The following is a 17,054-nucleotide window of genomic DNA, read 5'->3' as shown; positions in this document are numbered from 1 at the left end:
CAGGGTACCAGCACAGGCTGGGGGCTGACCTGCTGGAGAGCAACTCTTTAGAGAAGGACCTGGGAGTCCTGGTGGTCAAGAAGATAGCCCTTGTGGCCAAGAAGGCCAGTGATATCCTGGGGTGCCTTAGGAAGAGTGTGGTCAACAGGTCGAGGGAGGTGATCCTGCCCTTCTACTCAGCCCTGGCGAGGCCACATCTGGAGTACTGTGTCCAGTTCTGGGCTCCTCAGGACAAGAGAGACCTCAGCATGGAGCAGGTCCAGCAGAGGACCATAAAGATGGCTGGGGAACTGGAGCATCTTGCTTATGAGGAAAGGCTGAGAGCCATTGTTTGTCCTGGGGAGGAGGCAGCTGAGAAGGGACCATCAATGTTACAAATATCTTTAAGGGCAGTTGACAAGAGGATGGGACAGGACTTTTCAGTGGTGCCCAGGGATGGGAAAAGGGGCAAAAGGCACAACTGAAACACAGAAAGTTCCATCTGAATGTGAGGAAAATCTTCTCTACTTTGAAGTTGACAGAGCACAGTGACTTCTCCCCTTTGCAGCTTATTTGGAAAGGAAAGGAATGATTGCAATGTAATATATCATAAGTCATCAAGAATAGAAGGCAAGTAAAAGCCACGGGACATTTTAGAGTGCATAGCCCTAGAGTTGCAAATGGGTCTGCTGGTTTTAGCACAGCAGTCCCCACACCCACAGCTCATTGGAACACTCAGTATTGCTCATAGATACTCGTGTTTCAAAGCTGGGTTGACACAGAGAAGAATGAATGTAGCCAGTGGGCCAGTGCAAGCTGGGAGCTGCTGGGGTTTTTTTTGTTTTCACTCCTGGCCAGTACTGCAGCTACCAGGTTAAAGCATCTCCTTCCTTTCAAGTTTTTTTTCCGGATGCAACATGAGAGCTGCCAAAGTTTATCTCAGACATTGAGATATGTAAGAGCTGCAAAAGGCCAGGCGCTTGGCACGAGGCTGCCACATGCTCTGTGGTGTCCTGCACAGAACTCCCAGGCATGCAATAGCCTGGGAAGAGCAATGCCGTGTGCCAAAATAGCCATTTTAGGATGTGTAAGATCTGTGTGTACCCTGTAACTACTCTGAGAATACCCTGTAAATACACCTAGCAGAAGGAGCACATGCTGTCCATGCACCTGACAGAAATGTGTGTATGTGCCTGTCTGAGAAATGTGTCTACTACTGATGAATGTAAATATTTTCTAAATTTTGCCAGAACAGTGGGAAAATCCAATGAAACCAAGGTGTTCACAGGGATGGAGTACATCTCCACAGTACATCTCCACGCAGGTTGAGAGAGTTGGCATTGTTCAGCCTGGAAAAGGCTCTGAGGAGACCTTAGAGCAGCCTTCCTGTACCTGAGGGGCCTGCAGGAGAACTGGAAAGAGACTTTGTACAAGGGCATGTAGTGACAGGGCAAGGGGAAGTCTGGCAGATAGTATGTTTAGGTGATATATTAAGAAATTCTTTAGTGCAAGTGTGAGGAGAATGGAACATGTTGCCCAGAGAAGCTGTGGATGCCCCCATCTCTGGAAGTGTTCAAGGGCTGGATGAAGCTTTGAAAAACCTGATCTATCCTGGTCATCCCTGCCCATGGGAGAAGGATTGGAACTAGATAATCATCAAGGTCCCTTCTAATCAAAACCATCCAGTGATTCCACAATTCTGTAAAATTGTGGCTCAATTCCTTACTCTGGTAGGGGCATAAAGAGAGCTAGTAGCGGTACGGTAACTTGATGTCTGGATGTCTGTAAGAATCTGGCGGGTATGTGAATATTCTGGCGGGTGGTTGAATATTCTGGTGGATATTGGGATGTGCTGGTGGATGTGTGCGCACGGGGGAGGTGCGGGCGCAGCGGCGGGCGCAGGCACGGCCGCGCTCCCGGCGGGAAGGGCGGCCCGGGCGCGGCTCCGCCCCCGCTGGCCCGCAGGGGGCGCGCGCCCGCCTCGGCCGCGCTCAGCGCCCGCCCCGCTGGGCCCGGGGGCTCCGGTCGCTCCCCTCAGGCGGGGATGGCGGCGGAGGACGAGGCGGAGCTGAGCCTGCTGGAGTGCCGGGTGTGCTTCGAGCCGTACGGCCCCGACGGGCAGCGGCGGCCGCTCAACCTGCCCTGCGGGCACGTCCTCTGCCGGGGCTGCGTGGGGGCCCTGGCCGGCGCCGAGCGCCAGAGGCTGGAGTGTCCCTTCTGCCGGCGGCTCTGCGGCCCGGCCGAGACCAGCGACTGCCGCCCGCTGCTGCAGCTGCTGGAGCTCCTGGGCCCCGCCGGCGGCGGCCTCGCCTCGGCCCTGGGCAGGAGCGGCGGAGGGGCGGCGGCGGCGGCGCCCGCGGGGCTCGGGCTGCGGCTGTGCCTGGGGGGCTGGGGGTCGCTGGTGAACCCCACCGGGGTGGCGGCCTGCCCCGGGTCGGGCGGCCTGGCAGTGGCACACGACGGCAAGAAGAGGATCCACGTCTTCGGGCCGAGCGGGTTCTGCCTGCGGCGGTTCGGGGAGCGGGGGGACGCGAGCAACGACATCAAGTATCCGCTCGATGTGACCGTCACGTCGGACGGGCACGTGGTGGTCACCGACGGCGGGGACTGCTCCGTGAAGGCCTTCGATTCTGAGGGAAGGGGGGTGCTGGCGGTCCGGGAAAGCTTCTGTTTGCCCTGGGGCTTGGATGCCACCCCCGGGAGCGAAGTAATCCTGACCGACTCGGAGGCCGGCGCGCTCTACCGCTTGGCGGCCGACTTCCAAAGGGGGGAATTGAGGAAGTGCCAGATGATCCGGTCCCGGCTCGTCAGCCCCAGGGCGGTTGCAGTCTGCCAGACCTCGGGTGCTGTCGTGGTAGTAGAGCACCTGAAAGCTCGAGGTGCGAGCAGGGGCAGCACCCGAGTGACGATATTCAGTGCGGAGATGGATCTCATCGGCCAGGTGGACAGCTTCGGCCTGAACCTCGTTTTCCCCTCCAGAATATATGCTACGGCTGTGGCCTTTGACAAAGAAGGTCGTGTTATAGTAACAGATGTTTGTAGCCAGGCTGTCATATGCTTAGGGAAACCTGAGGAATTTCCCGTCTTTAATCCTCTAATTAGCCACGGGCTTTGTTATCCTGTCGGACTGACTTACACGGCAAACAATTCCCTCGTCGTTTTAGACAGCGGTGATCATTCAGTGAAGGTATATAGCTCTAGCTGAGTGAGCTTAGATGCTTACTGCTGCAGGCTCAAGCTGCTTCTGGCCATAAAGCATGAGGAGTTCTGGAGTCTGTAGGAGTGGAGGGAGGATGCAGTTTTGGGGCTTTGAGTGAAATCAGCCTCTGACCAACACGCCGTGCTTCCTGCAAAACTTGTATCAGGTCTCTTGCCTGCCTGTGGGAGAGGACCTGGCTGTTGCTGCCTGTAGCCAACAACAAATCAACCAAACAAATCACTTAGCATTTTAAAACTATCCCATGCCTTGACAACCAAGTGTTTTTGGTTCTTTTTGACACGTAATTGAAGACCAGCACGTGTGAAAGTAATGAATTATTTATTTACATTCCCCAGCACATAGTTATCACTATTCTTAATTAAGTATAGATACACTTCTGACAGAACTGTTTCCAGGAATTGTGCACGAGGAAGAGATTGCCTTGACAGAATGATAGGAGAATTGGAAGCCACCATCCAAGGTTGCATAAATCCAGCTAAAATCATTGTGATGGAGGAGCTACCACTGATGAGTGAGTTATGAGAAGTGAAATCATGTTCAAAGTCTATTTTTTCCAGGAAAATGCATTTCTAGGGGCACTCTTTTTTCTCCTAGTTTCTTTCCACCTTTATTAAGGTTGTACTGGAGGACTTTGTCTTACTCTAAAATGCCCAAGTCTGTGTTTTTACCTGGAGATAATCTGGTGTGTGGTTACACACCGTGGGCGGCTTTACTGAAAAGCCTCTTGAAGTATTCACGTTTAGACCACAAATACTCCTGCATATGTAAGTTTGAGTTGGCTCTGCTGCTAACACAGCTACATGTGGGAGGTTTTCAGCACTACCTGCCCCTGTTTTATCATTAATATGGTGCTTTTGCACTTCCAAACCCCAGGATTCAACTGCAAATTGAAATGTTAGTGAGAGAGTGAGAGGTAAGCCTTTTTTTTTTTTTTTTGTAGCTTCCAAATGAGATTTTGTTAATTGTGAACACACAGGAGATTTAGATCAGTTTATATTCTCTTGTTTTATTCACAGTGATATTATATTCTCGTTTATATTCTCACAGTTTTACTGTGGACACAAGTCCTTTTGCCTTATTGCATAGTGGAAATTATGCTATACATGACTTATTTTGAGAAGGATTTAACACCCCCACTAGAAGTCACTGCTGCATTTTTAGGCATTTACATGCTGCTAAAATGATTACTTAGGTAGTTCCACATTAAAATGAAGTTTGATATAAATGTAAATGCTATCTGAGGTAGAGATGAGTAGATTAAAATGGCATAAAACTTTGGGGGTAATTTCTTTTAGTAATTGAAATCATTAATATTAACTAATGTAATTTGCAATTCACAGGCAATCTATCAGTAAATTTTTTATCTGGCTTTTGGTCTGACTTCAGGGCATTTAATAACTGCATGTGTTACAGCACCAGTGATTTACCAAAAACTTGCATTAAATTGGAGCAGTTTAGCCCTCTAATTCAGCCAATGTGTTAATCTGTCTCATGTCAACATTTATATAAACAAAACAAATGTATTAATTGCAGCTATTTGTAAAGGTTAATTGAACAGTGCCAGTAAAGTGTGATCTGCTTACTTCTATATTTTAATAATTTAGTGATAATTCCTCATGTTTTTTCATCATGTGTTTCCTTGTTACTACACTATTTCTGTATAGCAGTTGCCTGTAGAGGGTTTTTTCTTCTGTTTGGTGATATCCTGCAGAAGTTGTTATAGGGCCATTTTTTGCTACTGAAAATTATATGGAAGTGCACAGTTGGTATTTTTCAGACTTCTCTACTGCCTGGCCAGACAGCAAGTGCCTTTGGAAGAACCAGAAATCCTCTTGGCTGTTCTGCAATACAAACTGCATGGCCCTGAGCAGGAGCCCAGCTGGGAGGTCAGGAAGGAAATTTACTCAGAGAAGGAGACCCCTGGATTATATATGCCTTTCTAGATGCCAAGGAGATGCCTGCCTTTGATAGAACCAATTAGATAACACTTCCTTTGGGGGACTGCTGTGTGTCAAAATGCATGCAATGCCACCAATGCTGTATTCATACATAATTAATACTTTGTCACAGTAACACTTCCTCTGAACCATGGGCTGTGAGCTTTCATATTCTCAAACCTTTGTGTGCACCAGGAGCTTGTTTTTGCTACTAAATTCATGGATGGGAAAATTTCCTAGGACCTACTGCCATGTATGCAACTTTCCAGCGGCTAAAATGCTGATTTTTAAACATTTGACTCATACTGTTTTAAAATCTATAAAAACTCCCATTGTTGCCCATTCTGTTCCTGACTCCTTTGGTAACTAGAAGTCACTTGATTTTTGGGTTTGTAAGCAAAATAAACTTTGGGACTTTATTCTACCTAATAGAATTGTTTTTTCTTTGTGCCATCTCCTGCAGTCCCTGCTTTACCTACCTACTAAAAGCAAACTTCTGTGAACATTGCAACTTTTCTTTTTACTCTACAGCTTGGTGCTTAGTGTTGTACAACACTGAATCGAAGGAACCATTACATTCTGCCTTAATTAATTTGATGCAGGTGCCTAAATTGAGAAGCCGTAATGAACTATATAAAACCAAATATTAAAAATTTTTAATTCTTTGGTGCTGAAGGGAAAATGCAGCAGTAAAGCTGAAATCTTTCTTTTGACACAAAATCTTATGTCCTGAGAGAAGGATGGCAAATATTGAAGGGCCCATGGTTGAACTGATTCTTTAGGTTTGGGATCTGACTGGATGTGCTTACAATGGGGATAGCTAGATAGTGCTTACCTTTGGAAAAGAGTGGTGGCCATTCCATTTTGAAAGGAACACAGGACTGTGTCTAGATGCTTCAGTGACAGTTAGTGTTGAGTTTATTTAATTTTTTTTATGGATTCATCACCTTTGCTTAACTTTCTGCACCTCATGCTCTAGCCATTGGATTAAAACCAAATAAATATAATGGACAGTCTTCCTTTAGTGTCATGTTTTCAGCCCCAGCAGAGATTGCTATGTCTGTTGTACACCTGCACCCACACACCCACACCCACATACACACACACTCTGAGATTCCTATTTGGTTTATTTTTAAGCACTGATCTCACGTTACATACAAACAAATCAGGATACGTTTACAGTGTTGAGGAATTAAAGGAGTCAGAGGAGTTTCAGAAATGCATATTGAGTTGATGTTCTGTAACATATATATATATATATTTTTTGCTTGTGAAGAAAATAATTTTAGATAATATGTTTTTTTCAAATTTATGAATCTTGGCAAAAGGGTGAAAAAAAAAGTAAAATTTATTTTATTTTGGCCATTTTGTCCATTTGAGCACCTGTCCATTCCCTCCAGTCACATTGCCGTGCACATCAGTTTGATCTTTATATTTTCCCAAAGCATGCATGTAACATCACTATAGCATTTTTGAATATGGCCTGATTTCAGGGGAAGAGGGGATCTCCTGTAATATCCAGCCCCCAAACCACGAAGAATGTTATAGAGCAGGTCCATCAAGATGATAGCCTACCTTTCCTTTCCTTTCCTTCCCTTCCCTTCCCTTCCCTTCCCTTCTCTCTCTTCTCATTTTTTTTCCCTGACTCTTCTCATAGGCTCATCTTACACTTTACCTGTCACCTGTGAGTCACGGCTTCCCTCCACAGGAGCAAAGCTAAAATACAGATATTTTTCAAGTGAGTTCTAAACCTTGCTTTTCATTCAGGCATCTCAGGAGAATTGACAGATCGTTCGGAGAACAGCAAGCTCTTCTTTGATAGTGTTACATAAACATCCAGGCTTTCTCTAAAGTGCCTCCTTTGTGTAACACGTCTGACTCTCCTGGACAGCTTCAAAGCTCTCTAATACTGGAGAGGTTCTCAGGGAGCAGATGATGCATTGCACTTACACCTTTTTCTCACTACTGCTTTCCAAGAGATTTAGAGATATTCCTGAATTTGGCACTCCAACCTCTCTATGAGGCAAATACAGTACAAATGTCTTGGCCCTGCAGCTGCAGACAAGGGAGCTGAGAATCAAGGGAAGCCTTTGGCAGACTTCAGGCTAGATCTTAGAGTTCCCATCAAAAGGTTACCTTAATAAGGCAGGGAGAGTCTGTGTTTAATCACCCTCTTGTCTGGGAGGTGCCTTCCTGATTTTGGAAGATGTTTTGACACTATACTGATGATCTTGTTACTAATTCCTTTGGTGTTTCCTACAAATCATGGAAATTAATACTTTTCCAAACCACAATGTATTCCTAGATAATTGCTTCCAGTGTTCTCCACAAAAGTGTGTGGTTTTGAAATGCTCAAATTTCACATTAAGAATAGAAAGGAGGAGATCAGCTCTGAAAAGGAAAAAAAATTAATGGAAGGTGTCTGTGGCTTAAGCAGAGAGTGAACTCCACCAAGTCAGAGCCCAGAGCACACCCATCATTCCAATAAAAGGAATGCATTCTTAAGGGGTGAAGCATTTCAGCCTGCAAAATGGACAAGATGATAAGGGCTGTTGCCTTTTGATTAGTATTTACCTCTGGCAGAGGAATAACCTGCATTTGAACAGATCTTCCAGCAACAATTAGACACTTTTCAGATGGCGATGCTTAGGAGGGCTATCAGTTACCTGTAACTTCTATTATCTGTTAGTTTGTAGCAAAAATCTGGGGAAATAAAGATCAAGCTAGGCATTTTAGGGAAGTGTGCTCCCTGTAATTGAATTAATACATCTGTAGCATTTTCCTAAAGATCCCTTTTAATGTAGGCAATTTTTATTCTTTGCTCACAGGTGAGAGAACTATGGGCAGAGAGTTCAGGTGAGAGAAAAAATCCTGTTTTCATGGAATATATTTTTTAAATCAGGAAACTATTGCTTGTCACAAAATTCCATAAAACATTTTAAATACTTTAAATACCATTATATGCTCTGTAATGACTAAAGGGTAGGCAATTTTAGGCAAGACATAGGATTAGAGATCTAAAATTATAACTGAGAAAAAGAAAGAATTTACTTTGAGAAAACTCTGAAGATACTAAGAAAACCAACCAACCAACCAACCAAAAAAAAAGATAAAATGTTTTTTTCAAAGCTTGCTTTTAAAACTTCTAGTACAAAAAAAAAAAGCTCTTAAAAAAACTATACACTACATAATCACAGGAGGTAACTCTTACTGAGAATTTTTCCAAATATGAATAGATGAAAGGTAACACCCATTTGATACTCACCTAGTATGACTTCCTGATTAATATGGACTATGGAATTTAACCAGTATTAACCAGTATTTAGTAACTACTGATCTGTACTAAAAGTAAGAAACAAAGAATGATTGTGTCTCTTACTATCACAGACTAAGGCACTACCATGAGAAGAAATAGAATGTCATTAAAATATGCTTTATAAGAAATCTAGCAAAAAGAGTCAGACAGATTAAGTATTAAAAATATATAATAACTTTAATATGAAAAGGATGTGCCTGGCTCCCTTATCTGTCATTGTCCTTAATTAGGTAGGAAATAGGGCTCTTCAGTGAGTTCTCTGCCAACTTCCCCTCAACTTACAGCATGATATTATGGAGCCAGAAGTATTTAAATTACGTGTATTAGTCTTTTTCTATTCCTAATATTACTTGAACTGACTTGTTTGAGTTGAGGCTTGCTCTGTCATGAGCCGTTTATCTGTGCAGTCATGAGTACTGCAAATGGAATTGTCCACATAAATAAAGGCTGCAGGACTGGGCTTGAAGTCAGGGAGATTCAGGCTAGTACAGAGGTTTGCCCTGGAGAAGTCTTTGCAGCAGACTTTACAATGACAATTTCTGGGAATGCTGCTTTGGGGTTTTATGTGCTGAAAGTCCTCTGTATGTTTAGAATATATTATAAGCAATTATACCTTTCAGCATCAGAAATCCTTTGTGAAAGACATTTATTCTAATAGTTTAGCTTTTCTTATTTATTCTTTCATAACATACTGAACCCTTGCTTGGTTCCTAACAGTCCTTTAGACTGAGTGGAGCAATACCACACTTCCCTTTTGGCATGTGCAGTTGCTCAGTAACCAACAAGCTAGGGCAAGACCCACTTTGGACCAGCTTCAGTGCAGACCTTATACCTGAACATGTCTTGCAGATCCTACAGAGGAGGTTTTTAGTCTTAGCCAACAGTTTAGAAAAGGTGTGGTGTTTACACTGTAGTAGAGATTACACTGTAGGTTCTAGTCCCAAGAAGACTGTGTGAAAAGATTTCTAAGACTGCAGGGTAGTTAGCCACTTTTAGTTTTATTTTGCAAGAAGGATTGCTGCCTTTTAAAGACCAAGTGAAAAGTGCACCATTTCTTCCCTAGTATGGCAAAGTGAAATTGAAGTTACCCCAGGTCCAGAATTAGAGCTTTTTGTAATTTATTTTGTCATGTTCATAAAGCTGTTCAGTACTTGGATGATATTATCATTAAAATGCAGCTGATACTATATTTCACATATTTCCACTGTGTCAGTGTTACTGAGATTCAAAAAAAAACCAAAAAACCCAAAAAAACCAAAACCCAAACCACTTAGAAAAGTGTACCTTGAAGGCAGAAGTAAATCTTGTCTTTCTTGTATCTCTCTCACTGCTGAAATAAAAGCCATGCAACTGAATTATTATCAGACATCTATATCAAGTCATGGACTTTCACCCTTTTGTTTGACTTGACTTAAACCTTAAGTCAGTGTTCTTAATGATAAGGCTAAAGTTTTGATTTCTGAATTTCAGAAATCACATTGTTTCTATTTGTGACTTCTGCATAAACCTTACCCATTATTCCCAGCTGGTTTGGTCCGTTCCTGAACTGTATTTTTCATTAGCTCTTGTTCAGTCAAACTGGAGTGTCTATATGTGTCCTCACCACTTTGATTTCAGAAGAAAGGTTAATTCCCCCAGAGGTTCTGTCCATGTTTTGGTTGTGCTGTGTTACTTTTCTAAAACAGCCTTTCATCTTTGCTGTCAGATTAAAGGGAGGAAACCTCAGATCACAATATGAATGGTGGGAAAGGACCTAAGTCATTCAGGGAATGCCTTTGGGAGACAGGCAATGCAAGCTTTATTACAGGAGAGAAGAGGGACTGTACAAACAAAACTGTGTGTGGACTAACAGTTTTAGGAATCCTTCTACCCCAGCTCCTCCTGTGCAGCTCCATTTGTAATAGTGACTGTGGGAAAAATTAAATCAGAAGTTACTAAATTGCAAGTCACCTGGCTTTGTTTGGGTTTTTTTCAGTCCTCTGCAATAGCAGCAGGCTGGTCCCAGTGACCATGACACTGTCTTGGATTTTGTGGGTGATTCCTATAACTGGTCTGAGTTTTCCTATCAAATGCTGGTGTAGACAACTTATAAGAAGCTTGGAAGCTTCCATAGGCTATCTGTTCTTCAATTTATATTTCAACCTGCAAAGAGCAAGGCTTTTGTAATATGTTAAAGAAGATGGAATTTGAAGTGACATGACAACAAAGGATACTCAGTGGTTGCACTCTTTGACAGTCTTCAATAGACAAATGAGAGTATTATCTGTTGCTGATAATTTTGGTGGTGGTGGTAGTTATGAGATTATTATTTTTGGTATGTTTTTAATTTTGGTGGTGGTGGTAGTTATGAGATTATTGGTTTTGTTATGTTTTCTTCAGACTGGAGAGAAATGGGAGGAGAAATGATGGGGTGTTTTGTTTTCTAAATAAGAGATCATAAGTCTTATTATGCACCTTAATTAGCACCTTCAGCACTTGTTTCTACCTCCTACAGGAACTGATGAAACCTGCTCAACTTAATGTGAATCTTCCTGATGACTTCAATAGACAGCACACAGATCCAAGATCTGTGCTGAGCTGACTTCCATATGTTTTAACAAACACAATTCCACCTCCTCTCTCAAGGCTTTGCCTCACTCAGCTTCTTACTTTGCTGATGTGCCCCTGTGTACTGTTCTTCTTTCTAATCTCTTTCAAGCAAGAGCTTCTTTTCTTCTCCACACTTCATGAAGATAACACGTTTGGCTAGAGTGCTTATTTGCCGGCATCGCTTAAAAGTAATTGCGTAAGGAGGAATTTTGGCTTGGCCAGCACAGTTAACAGCTCAGCTTACTTAGTCAGCAAGCCTGGTGGATGTACTCCTCCCTCCCCACCCTCCTCTTCCTCCCAGGGGCAGGGCCCCAGTTCCAAGTCTCTCCCATGGCAGCCAGCTAAGTTCAGCTTTTCTCTCAAAGCAAAAAGTAAACCAGCAAGGGGACTGTGACTAAGTGCAGAAGGGTTAATAGGAAAGCTGCTCTTTTGCTCCAAGAGGCTGCTGGCACTAATCAGATTGTTTATATTTACAGCTTTCCCACTTACCCCTACTGAGCATAAAGCTCACCTCTGAAGACAGAGTCTGAACACTGCTGTGTGTCTGACAGTCTGCATGTAGTATCTGTTTGCTAACTGAAGGCACTTGAAGGCCGCAGACTCACTTTTCCTACCTGTGGAAAAGCACACACCTGCACTTAGCAAATGCATAATAATTAGTGATGCTCTGGACAATGTTTGTGAGCCAGCTCCCTATTTACAAGTGCCCTTAATCTCAATTTGGGACTTGCAGTCACCAGAGAACTGCATGGATGTGCTGGAGTGATGCTTGCATACCAGACATTCCTAATCATAAAGATGAAGAGGGGTGAGAGCTTTCTGGGTAGGGGGAATAATGGCAGGGTTGTCCTTTCCTTCAGTTCACTGGGGCCTGCCTACTGATTTAAATTGTAAATAACTTTACAAACCAGCTGTGACACTTTGTTTTTACTTAGGGAAAGCATCTGATTTCTACTAATACATAGGAGAAAACTGAAAGAAAAAAAAAAGGGAAAAAATTCTATTAATTTAACATCAATCCCTTTTCAAAACTTAATAGTTATCTTAACCACAGATAGATGATGGCAGCTCCTTTGGGGCTTTGTGATCTTTCTTTTTAAGAGTACAAAACTGTTTCCTTACCCTTCCCTTTCCACTACCATAAAACATTATCATCACCATGATGTTTAAAGACTGTATAGTGGCACATGTCTGGTAGGGTCAGCAGGAAAGGTTCCCTGCTATCACGCCACCTAACCCAATCAAGCTCACTATTAAAATTAGCTTAATTTAGTCCTCTGGTCTTCTGTGTAGGAAGCCATTCCTCTGGGGGTAGAAGTCAATTCATTTCCAGCCTGAGACAGAAGGATTGAGGTTGGCAGGGACCTTTGGAGCCCATCTGGTCCAACTCTCCTTCCCAAGCAGGGCCACCTGGTTGCACAGGACCTTGTCCAGATGGCTTTTGAGTATCTGTAAGGATGAAGCCTCTTCTACCTCTGTGGGCAACCTGTGCCAGTAGTCAGTCACTAGGCAGTGTTTCCCAGTGTTCAGGGGGAACCTCCTGTGTTTCAATGTGTGCCCATTGTCTCCTGGCCTGTCACTGGGAGCCTGGCTCCCTCTTCTTTGCACCCCTCTTCAGATGTATCTTACATTGATAAGATTCCTCCCTTTGAGTCTTCTCCATGCTAAATAGCCCCAGCTGACTCAGCCCTTTTTCTTAGGAGATGCTCCAGAGCCTGAATAATCTTTGTGGTCCTTCACTGGACTGTCTCCATTATCTCCATGTCTCCATTTGTACTGGAGAGCCCCAAACTGGACACAGCATTCCAGGTGTGGCATCACCAGAGCTGGGGCAGAATCACATCCCTTAACTTGCTGGCAGTGCTCCTCCTTATGCAGCATGGAATAAAAGGACTGTATAAAAGAGAGTTTACTCCCATTTGTTCTTGTCCTAGTGTTTTTCCTGGAACTTCAGTAGCACCATGCTTTTTACTGGCCTGAAAGAAAGCATAAACAGCCATATCCCTTCTCAGTCTTTATTTTGCTAGACTAAACAAACGGAACTTTTTTAGTCTGCTCTTCTTTGATAATGTTCACCATTCCACAGTTCTCCCAGTAACCCTTTAATGGGTCTGTTCTGTTTTGAACTCCTCTTCCTAAATGCTGTACTTAAGTTTTCCATGTGGAATCTCAGGTAGGCTTTTTATCATGTCATCTGTACCTCTTCTTTCACTGTAGGAAATAACTGAAGTGATTACTGAACTACATAGGTTTTCATTCAGCTATTACTTCATTGAGTCCAGGATGACTGGACTGGACCTGCTCTCCCTGGTATAAACAAATTTGGGAAGGTATTTGAGCTGGGGGTGGAGTGTTCCTGAAGTAAAAAAGGGATGGTGTACAGATAATTAACATCAGTAGCAACAAAAATGTAAATAAAGGCACCATTTCTTTCCTGCACAACTAAGGAATTTGAGCTACATAGAACACAACTAGCTGTCAGAGGAAAACACAACTGTTGCTCATATCTGAGGTTATAATTGTAGGGATGTTAAATTTCCTGCCATAACCAAATCCCTCCCAAGATGACAGTAAGGTTCCGTTTTGATTCAGTAAAAGCTTTAGTCACACTTTTGTAGTATAGGGAAATGTATATGAACACTATAAAGAATTTTTCCTTACTTCCCATCAGTTTCCTTGCTACCTTTTCCCCCTTTTTTTACTTCACATCAGTTTCTTTGCTATAGCTGCATTACTCTGCTTCTAAGCTCATTTATTTCTATTAATAGGACTTCTCATCTGTAGGTAGTAATGACCATTAAAGTTCCCACAGTAATTTGAAACTATTTTTTCTGTTCTAAGTGATAGAAAATGGGGAACAGAGCTCCCTGCCCCCCCTTCTTCAGTGAGTGGAGCAAAGAGATTGTCCTCTGCAAATGTAGCTAAAATTGAGCAACTCCACTTACAGGTGGGTTAGTTTCATTTACTGCACTGATTTTGGGATGACAGTTTATAAAACCCTATTGCAATATTGTATCAGAGGCAGGGAGAAAATATCAGATTTTTTCAGTGAAATTGCATGTGATATTTTCCCCCACACAGCAAGGAATGTTTCAGCTCGATGGAGATGTGATTATGCCTGTCTTGGGAACATTCATTTGTTCTAATTGTTCACCTCTGATCCCAGTGTGAGATCTACTGTGCAGCAGCCAAGGTGGGCATGGAGGCAGAGCTAGGGTCTAGCAGAGGTCATCACCCATGGAGGTGAAACCAATCAGGTAATTCAAAACATTTGTAAATTAGCCTGTAAACACAGATTTAGTCTGTTCATCACAGAAAGCCAACACTGTTCAGAGCTTAGGTAGGTTTAAACTGCAGTGCCTGTTCAAAGCTATTTGCCTTGTGTAGCTTTGAGCAGCACCTGTCAGGCAGGGTAATGTTTAGGTGCATATATTCTGCGTTTGTTCTTAATGCTGGCAGTTCACACTGCTTCATTTTTTTTACTGAGTGTCAGAAGAGCATTTGTCACTGCAGCCCCTTTCTGGGCCCAGAGTGTTGCCATAAATATGCTGGACATAGAGGACAATTTTCATGCCTCCTGCACAGCTTTAGAGACAGTCAAAACAGATCTTTGATAAGACAGAGGTGGCAACCATCCAGCCTGACTAACGTCCAGCTTGAATTTGGAGCAAGAAGGAAGTGGAAAAGCAGCCTGAAAAGTGCCCTCAGACAGGTCACTAGCTAAATTCCTGCCCTCACACTCTTGTAAATTCAGCCCACCTGCCCAGCAGGGTTACTTGCAAACCCAGTGATGTGTGACAGAAATTTGGTTCCTGGTGTGCAATAATGGGCAGACATTTTCTTCCCCAGGTGCTCTCTAAATGCATCTTATTAAATGAAAAATTCAAGTTTGTCTACATAACAGGACACTCATTTGTGTCCTGTCACAAATATAGTCATATTTTATCCCACTCCTCCAATATGAAATATTTCTTCCTTCTATAATGACCATGCATCCTTCCTATGTGCTAAATGCTATTTTTAAAAATTGCATTAATTATGAGCCATTCTTATTTTTCAACAACATGAAAAGTGAACAATTTATCAATTATTTTTGTTAAAGCTATGGTTTCTTCCTGTTTTTTTCCCTAACTTAAGTGTAATGTATTAGATTATTAACCTTTAAATATCTGTTTGTTTTATAATATTTATTTATATATATTTATATTTATATTACAAATATAATATATTTGTTAATTTTACCTCTTTCTGACTGGATGATGCTATAACGTGTTTGGGTTCAAAATAGAGGTTTTTTCTCTGTTAATTCAAATTCTAAAAAATACTTAGTAAAATTCTGGAAACACAAAACTCTTATTTGTGCCAGTGTTATAAAATACACTCCTTGAGTTAAATTTAGTAGTAAAAATTTTCATTGTAAGCATCTCTTGGATTTCAGGTGCTGTAAAATTAAACACTTTGTCTTTCTTTTATCACTTTCAACACCAAAAAAATATCAATGGTTTCCCATGCTCCCACTGCTGCCAGCTCCTCCTCCCCTCTGGCTCCTGTGACACGAGATGAAGTTAGATGTGCCAGTGACAGCATGCATCAGTCAGGCACAGTAAGGTATGTGCTGGGGATGCTGCTGACAAGACGGATATTCTTGGCAGGCTCCGTGACATTTCTCCTTGCCCTTTGCTGTAGAAAGGAGGTCACCAGAACACCATCAGTGCTTCAGGCATCAACCTGGATGCACAGCATCATCCCCCATTTCCATGTCATGAAGCAGAGCAATTGATCCTCCTGCTCAGAATATATGGGAAGACATGGGCAAATCACATCACATCCCATTACCTGTGTTATGCCTTGGGAAGATGAGGAGCAATTGAAACTTCCCACCAAACCAAAGGAAGGAGCAATGTTTCATTTATGCTCTTTGCTCTTTGTGGATCAATGGGCAAATGTACAGAAATGCTCTAAGGCAAGAAAGAAGAACGAAACAGATGGGAAAAAAGAAACAGACAAGATTAAATCCTGGCCCTAGTAAAGCTCCAAAATTCCTATTGACTGCAGTAGTAGAGAGCCAGAAAAAAATAGAGGGTGGAGGAAAACAGGGAGAGGAAAGGGAAATCAGGGAAGGACGGCTCCAGATGATTTTATCCCCATGTTTCCATCTGAGTTCCCCCCACTCACCATGGGTCTCCACTTTCTCCAGCTCTCATCTTTTTTCATTGCTGAAGCAGTAAGCTGTCATTTCTTATCCAGTATCTCCCATCCATCCATCAGCATGTCTGAGATAGCTGGCAGCTAATTCCGATGGGTTAGCGACCCATCAGTATCCCTTGCCAGTTCCCACGGGGCATGTAAACTGATCAAGTTAACAAATTCTGACAGGTGAGAGACATTCATCCTCAGTTGCTACCGGTAGCAAAGACAGAGATGTAAAGGGTTCCATATGGTATTCAATGGGGAGATACAATGCCAGAAGAGAAACGTCTCATCGGCCTGAATTCACTGATTGTTCTTTGATCTACCTAATAATCTCATGGGGCCTCTATAACATAAACTCTTCCTATTCTGCTGCAATGGAAAAGGATTAGGGAAGACCAGAAATACATTCTACTATTAGCATGCTGCACAGTAGGTGTGGTCAGGCCATGGTATAAATGTTGCCAAAAGCCCTTTCTTGAGAGGGGAGAAACACCTTGCAGAACCAAGACAACATTTTTGGCGGTTGTTTCTCAGGGTATATTGATGTGAATGAAAGATTAAAAGTCCCTTTCTCAACTACCTAACACTTGAATAAATCAGAATTTCACAAGAAGTGAACAGTTACAGTCTGCATTAGAATAAACTAGGTTGGGTCTGCCTTTTCTAAGAGTGTTGCATAGCTGGCTTTCTGTACCTGCAATTGGTGGAATATAATTCACAAGCCTATACCAGACATTTGTAAAAATTTCTTCCCACAGCCAAAATCATAGTCAATGTCATAAAGACTCCCTTTAGTTTCTCTTCAGCTAATGTAATTGTT

General features: G+C 42.7%; 1 protein-coding gene across 1 annotated transcript; it reads left to right on the top strand.

Annotated features, from left to right (window-relative positions):
• Window positions 1–1,967: 1,967 nt before the first annotated feature.
• Window positions 1,968–6,133, top strand: NHLRC1 (NHL repeat containing E3 ubiquitin protein ligase 1). Its single transcript, XM_039712138.1, has 2 exons — window positions 1,968–3,166; window positions 4,963–6,133. Exons 1-2 carry the CDS (start codon window positions 2,024–2,026, stop codon window positions 5,140–5,142), a joined length of 1,323 nt encoding a protein of 440 aa, XP_039568072.1. The 5' UTR covers window positions 1,968–2,023; the 3' UTR covers window positions 5,143–6,133.
• Window positions 6,134–17,054: the final 10,921 nt, after the last annotated feature.

The sequence above is a fragment of the Passer montanus genome, unplaced genomic scaffold (genome assembly GCF_014805655.1).
Source record: "Passer montanus isolate IOZ18808 unplaced genomic scaffold, ASM1480565v1 scaffold26, whole genome shotgun sequence".
Classification (NCBI taxonomy): Eukaryota; Metazoa; Chordata; class Aves; order Passeriformes; family Passeridae; genus Passer; species Passer montanus.
This window is presented reverse-complemented; position numbering and strand designations above follow the sequence as displayed.